General features: G+C 35.0%; 1 protein-coding gene across 1 annotated transcript; it reads left to right on the top strand.

Moving 5' to 3' along the window:
• Window positions 1-1,574: 1,574 nt before the first annotated feature.
• On the top strand, window positions 1,575-7,166 carry LOC128659217 (gastrula zinc finger protein XlCGF57.1-like). The gene is made up of 2 exons (XM_053712895.1): window positions 1,575-2,089; window positions 4,826-7,166. The coding sequence occupies exons 1-2, from the start codon at window positions 2,071-2,073 to the stop codon at window positions 6,208-6,210; spliced, it is 1,404 nt and encodes a 467-aa protein (XP_053568870.1). The 5' UTR covers window positions 1,575-2,070; the 3' UTR covers window positions 6,211-7,166.
• Window positions 7,167-7,594: the final 428 nt, after the last annotated feature.

Below are 7,594 nucleotides of genomic sequence, written 5' to 3'. Positions count from 1 at the left end.
TATAAGAAACTGAGTTTATATAAAAGAAAACTCAACTGTACTTATTTAATTTGTTTTCTATATTTTTCATGCTGTGTTAATGAATATAACATTAAGTTCTTTATTTTAAAAAGCCCAATTTAATACATACTGATTTACAGCAGTTTGTAGCAGAACCAAACCATATTTTCAAGCTTGAGGAGGTCTGTCCTATAATACATTTGTGGGGGCTGTTCCTGATATCCAATGAGCAACAGATTCTTAAGTATCAGCCAACCAGAGTCCTGTATTTCCCTATAGGTTTATAACTAACTGTAGAGCCCAGATAAACCATCTTCATTTAATATTAGTCTGAAGCTGCTATTTGCTTCAGTAATAAATATCACTCAGCTTATGGCCCTGTTGTATCAGTCTCATCACATATACTGATCTAAACATAAATATCTTGTGATCTGCATATTATTTTATTTCTAATGAGGTTATTTTATAATACATTTCTTATTTCTATTAGCTGCACCTGTTTATCATCAGAACGTTTATCCCACTGATCTGTGACTGATTCTTGTTGTTAGTAAAGACCTTAGTAATTGTATTCTGCACCTTCAGCTGCTGCTGTTTGTCACATGATCACAGACTTAAAGGGACAGTGTCCTGTAAAATTAGTTTCCCCTTAAAATAACAAGAAACCCCAAATGTTTTTCATCATTTAAATAGAACATATAATTTTAAACAACTTTCCAACTGACTTCTATTATATTTGCTTCATTCTCTAGATATCCTTTATTAAAGCAACTGCAATACATTACTTGGAGCTAGCTGAGCACATAAGGTGAGCCAATGACAAGAGGCTTGTATGTGCCACTAATCAGCAGCTAGCGCACCATAGTGCATTATATGCTTTGTCACAAAAGGTCCCCAAGGGAATAAAGCAGATTTGATAATAGAAGGAAATTGGAAAGTTGTTTAAATTTGAATCATAAAAGTGTAATTGTGACTTTGCTGTCCCTTTAATGTGTTTCTAATGACTTGTCTTACCAGTGTATAAAATAGTATAAAGTGTAGGGGAAATTTCACCTTTAGCTTTAGTTTTTATGTAAAATAACTGTTTGTAATTTATTTTCATTATTAAATTGTACACAACCTTTAAATGACCTGAGGCTTCAGCTTCTACTTAGCATATGCAGGAGATCACATTATATAAAAAATATGTCTGTTATTGGCTAATAGCTGTCACATGGTACAGGTGCAGAAGTACATTTATCAGAAAACAATCTACTGCTCTTTTAAATTCATAGTAAGTTTTATTGCACTGTATTTTTATTATGCATCTGTGGTTTTGTAATTCTTTATTTTATGGTCCTTTTAAATGGACTGAATTTGCCAAAAGAACATCTCATTATATTATCACTCTATGTCAACACAAATTCTTTATTTTCTTAACTCTATCCAAGATAACATTTGAAATGAAAATTTTAGTACCTATCTCTCCCACACCCCCTTGCAGTGTGATTTAAGACAACTCAGTATTGACCAAGAGAAGTTAGAGGACTGGGGGTGGAGCACATGACAAAATGTCTGACAGTGAGAATTAGTATGAAGTACAATACCAATACTGCAGTATACAATTTAACTTATATTTAAACAACTGATATTTAACATTTATTTCAGTAGAAAATATTGTTTCATATAAATGATAGAAAATAAAGATTATAATATATTTATAAAGTTGTGATATGGCCCCACTTAAATAGATTTTCTACCATTATGTTGTATAGATCTGGAAAGATTCATATTTAAGGGGCAAATATAACACACAAAAAGCTAACTGTACTAAACGCTTGTGCTGAATCAACATCACATATGTAATAATCTAATCAGCTGATCTGTATCACATGAACTGTTATGTGTGCCTTTAATTATACCATACGTACAGTTAATCAGAACCATTATTTATTATTATTATCTGTCTAAACCATTTAATATACTTTTTACAGACACGGCCAGAGCACTGAGAGATATCGGGTATTGATGTAACTGGAGTGAATAAGGGAACCTTCTTCCTGAACACAGACATTGGAGCCTGTTATCAGCATGAACTCATATGTGTTAGGTGAGTAAAATAGATACTATGCTGACTTTAACCCCTTAAGGACCACAGCACTTTTCCATTTTCTGACCGTTTGGGACCAGGGCTATTTTTACATTTCTGCAGTGTTTGTGTAATTTTCCTCTTACTCATTTACTGTACCCACACATATTATATACCATTTTCTCGCCATTAAATGGACTTTTAAAAGATACCATTATTTTCATCATATCATATAACTTACACATCTACAACCACCAAAAAACAACCATACTAAATAGTTTCTCAATTGTGTCCTGAGTTTAGAAATACCCAATGTTTACATGTTCTTTGCTTTTTTTTGCAAGTTTTAGGGCAATAAATACAAGCAGCACTTTGCTATTTCCAATTTTTTTTGCAAAATTAGCTATAGTTACATTGGAACACTGATATCTGTCAGGAATCCCTGAATATTCCTTGACATGTACAGTATATATATTTGATTAATAGACAACCCAAAGTATTGATCCAAGCCAATTTTGGTATCTTTCATGCCACCATTTCACTGCCAAATCCGATCAAATAAAAAAAAATAGTTCACTTTTTAACAAACTTTAGGTTTCTCACTGAAATTATTTACAAACAGCTTTAGTGTAGTGTAGTAGACAACCCAAAGTATTAATCTAGGCCACCATTTCACCGGCAAATGCGATCAAATAAAAAAAAAGTTACATTTTTCACACTGAAATTATTTACAAACAGCTGTGCAATTATTTCACAAATGGTTGTAAAAGCTTCTCTGGGATCCCCTTTGTTAAGAAATAGCAGACATATATGGCTTTTGCATTGTTTTTTGGTAATAAGAATGGCCGCTAATTGCCGCTGCGCACCATATGTGTATTATGCCCAGCAGTGAAGGGGTTAATTGGGGAGCTTGTAGGGTTAATTTTTGCTTTAGTGTAGTGTAGTAGACAACCTAAAGTATTGATATAGGCCACTATTTCACCAGCAAATGGGATCAAATAAAAAAAAATCATTACATTTTTCACAATTTTAGGTTTCTCGCTGAAATTATTTACTAACAGCTTGTAGAATTATGGCACAAATGGTTGTAAAAGCTTCTCTGGGATCCCCTTTGTTCAGAAATAGCAGACATATATGGCTTTGTCATTGGTTTATAGTAATTAGAAGGCCGCTAAATGCTGCTGCGCACCACACGTGTATTATGTCCAGCAGTGAAAGCGTTAGTTAGGGAGCTTGCAGGGTTAATTTTAGCTTTAGTGTAGAGATCATCCTCCCACCTGACACATCCCACCCCCTGATCCCTCCCAAACAGATCTCTTCCCTCCCCCACCCCACAATTGTCCCTGCCATCTTAAGTATTGGCAGAAATTCTGCCAGTACTAAAATAAAAGTTTAAAAAAAAAAAAAAAATATTCTGCTGTGTAAGATCCCCCCCCAAACAGCTCTCTAACCCTCTACATTATTGTGCACCATCTTGGGTACTGGCAGCTGTCCCCCTCATGTGATCCCGCCCCCCTCTGATGCACATCACTCATCGATGGCCGCTCACCCGCCTCCCTGCAACTGTTCCCACCCACCAATGATTGTGACCATTGATGGCCGATGCAGAGAGGGCCACAGAGTTGTTCTCTCTGCATCGGATGGCTAAAATTTTGTATTGCAGGATGCCTCAATATTGAGGCATCACTGCAATAACATGAAAGCATCTGGAAGAGATCAGGATTGCTTCCACCGCTTGAAAACACTAACAACGTGCAGGGTACGTCAGTGGTCGTTACCTACCATTTTTTTTGTATGACGTACCCTGTATTTCGTTGGTCCTTAAGGGGTTAATTACTGGGAAAATAGAATAGGTCACTCATTAAACAAATAAACTATTATAATTATATCTGCATCTTTTAAGTACATTTGTGTCAGTGACGGGTTAAAAAGATGGAGCAACCTCTATTGGGCTGAGGAGGAGGGTAAAAAAAAATATTACTCCCCCCTTTGTCCTTTTAGACAGATCATGTCTAACAACTGCCTAACCTCACCCCCTGACCTGGTTTATTACTCAGAACTTCTGCAACTCCATCTTCCCCTGCCCTGACCTCGCTCATGGAACACCCACAACTCCCCCAGTGTTTCCCAACCCAGAACCACCACAGATTTGTGTGCTTAATTTTGAGTATTATTAAACTAATAAAGTTTTTGGCTGTTTATATAAATAGAACAACCACAGCTGAAAGCTAAAGATTATCATAAGGTCAATGCTTCTTATCCTCTCAAAACATCTCACACTGATGATTAGTCTGTGATGATTAAGACATCATGTTCTCACCCAACTGGTTGAGCATGAGCCGGGCATGGCTGTATGTGCAGTTGCTTGTGCAATGTTACATGAGGATGGTGGATGCCACCTCTCTTGCCCAGAATACAGATGTACTTGTTCCCTGGCAGAGAACATTATCCACACACACCTTGTTTAATGCGGCCCTATAACTTGTTTTCATCAATAATCAGTAATTTAGTTTACTATGATGTAGTTATGTTTACATTCTATGACATGCTTTTTTAATTTGTGATTTACAGGTAAATAAATTTAAAAATAGAAAACTGAATACATTTTTGAGTATAAAACATAATCTTTTTTTTATTTAGATGCATCCTATAGTATAAAAATGCAAAAAATGGCCCATGTGAACGGACTTTAGGACTAGTTATATTATAAATGAATAAACATTCTTATTTTTATTTATTCCATTTCTCTTCATGTAGACAAAAACATCAATAGTTCATATCCATCCTTCAATACAGTCTTAGACACCAATGACTATTCACAAACATTGATGATATCACAGCAGATATTTAAAGGAGATGGTGAATTGGCAGGAACTGGGCAGCAATTAGTCATCAAACAAGAGGATAACATTTATGCCTTATCTAGTGAAATTATTATCCCCGAGGATAAACCACACACATTTACCGAGTTTTCAAAAAATATTAAAGAAGGGAAAAGTCTACAGTCTAGCCAAATGATTCATACACAAGAGAAACCTTTCAAATCTTCAGAATGTGAGAAAAGCTTTAGAGGGAAGTCTCATCTACTAGACCACTATGAAATTCACACAGGTGAGAAACCACACACATGTACTGAGTGCGGCAAATGTTTTACACGAATGAATCATCTGAAAACTCATAAAAAGATTCACACAGGAGAAAAGCCTTTCACATGTGCAGAGTGTGGAAAATGTTTTATAGAAAAGAGTCATTTGAAAACTCAGAAAAAGATTCACGCAGGGGAGAAGCTGTACACATGCACATACTGTGGAAAAGGATTTACAATAAAGTGTAATCTGAAAAAGCATGAAAGGATTCACACAGGAGAAAAGCCGTTCACATGTACAGAATGTGGAAAAAGTTTTACACAAAAGAGTCATCTGAAATCTCATGAAAGGAGTCACACAGAGGAAAAGCTTTTCACATGTACAGAGTGTGGGAAAGGTTTTACACAAATAAATGGTCTGAGAACTCATGAAATGATTCACACAGGGGAAAAGCCTTTCACATGTACAGAGTGTGGAAAAAGTTTTACACAAAAGAGTCATCTGAAATCTCATGAAAGGAGTCACACAGAGGAAAAGCTTTTCACATGTACAGAGTGTGGGAAAGGTTTTACAGAAATAAATGGTCTGAGAACTCATGAAAGGATTCACACAGGGGAAAAGCCTTTCACATGTACAGAGTGGGGAGAAAGGTTTATACAAAAGGGTGATCTGAAAAAGCATGAAAGGAGTCACACAGGAGAAAAGCCTTTCACATGTTCAGAGTGTGGAAAACGTTTTACACAAAAGAATGATCTGAAAACTCATGAAAGGATTCACACAGGAGAAAAGCCTTTCACATGTACAGAGTGTGGGAAAAGTTTTACACTAAAGAGTCATCTGAAATCTCATGAAAGGAGTCACACAGGAGAAAAGCCTTTCACATGTACAGAGTGTGGGAAAAGTTTTTCAGAAAAGAGTACTCTGAAAAAGCATGAAAGGATTCACACAGGAGAAAAGCCTTTCACATGTACAGAGTGTGGGAAAAGTTTTATACAAATGAGTCATCTGAAATCTCATGAAAGGATTCACAAGGGAAGAAACCTTTCACATGTTTAGAAAGTGGAGAAAAAGGTTTCCATTGAAGTCAGGTATCACAAAACACCAAATATTTACACACAAAAACTTTATAAACACAGTGTACAAACCTTTTTACAATTATCCTAAAGAGGACAAACTCTCTAAATAGAAGCATCAAAAAGGATCCTATTGTAAATAATACTTTCTAAATCCCAGTTATAAAACCCCCAGATTGGAAGTGCTCTCCTGCTGTCCTTTGTTCCTCTATATATGTGCACCTCAGTTTCTCTCATATCAATGTGATAGAATTTAAACACCACACAGGAATATACAGATCTGCCCTCATACTGACCAGTTTACACAACCATTAACCCCAAAGCACCCCCAGTGTTGTTTATTAATATGCCAGTTTTAGGAGTTGTACGTTTGAGTTACATAGGGTAGAAAATAATTACATTTACATAATAAAGGAGTCTTTATATGAATAAAGTGTTAGAGAATTATATAATCAAGAACATTAGTCTCAAATGATTGACATCTATGAGATATATCTAATGTGCACATCATATGGATAAACCTTTTCTTATAGCAATAGATGCTTAGCATTGTTATATACCAGAGGAATTACTGAGGGGAAACTGATTTTATTTAATGAGACACAATATCAGTAACCGGTACATACATGATCATAATCAGTTTAATTTAAATGGCTACAATAACCTACATGTATACTGGGTATGTAATATGTGTGTCATGTTCTGTAACTTGATATTATGTCTGTTAGATGTTTTCATGTTAGTTAGAAGCCACAAGAACTGATAATAGTACATACTGTATATATAAAGGGAACATTATATGTCTGATAAATCCCTTTGTATCAAGAGCACAAGTGTTAGGTATATTTATACCATTGTGTGCATATATCATGTAATGCTGCTTTTTACTATAATGATATACAATGTTTTTTCATGCAAATAAAAAGTGATTGTAATCCAGACCAGTATTTTGTGTTTTTTTTGTATAATTAAAAACCCAATATCACAGAATAATTAGGAAAACAACATCAAAGACGGAAGCCAAATCTGACAGTGAAAGTTAAATGCTGATAATTCAGAAAGAGCAGCAATTTTACCCAACTTTCCAATTTACTTCTATTAACTAATTTCTTTTTGTATCTTTTGTTATAGAGTAAACCTAGGAAGCTGATATTATATGAGCTTAGGGGCATGCACGTGTATTTGAAGTTGTTTGAAATGCCATGTTCTATCCAATCTATTTAAGTTTAATTTTGACATTACTGTCCCTTTAACAGTACATAAAACAATATCAAATTAACCCCAGATTTACACCAATCCAGATCATTAATCACCAGCAAGACTTTATACACAGACATTTTCTGTTACTTAAAGGGATAGGAAATTAC

This window comes from Bombina bombina, chromosome 5, assembly GCF_027579735.1.
Source record: "Bombina bombina isolate aBomBom1 chromosome 5, aBomBom1.pri, whole genome shotgun sequence".
Lineage (NCBI taxonomy): Eukaryota > Metazoa > Chordata > Amphibia > Anura > Bombinatoridae > Bombina > Bombina bombina.
Note: the sequence above shows the minus strand (reverse complement) of the source record. Positions and strands in the feature narration are given on the sequence as shown.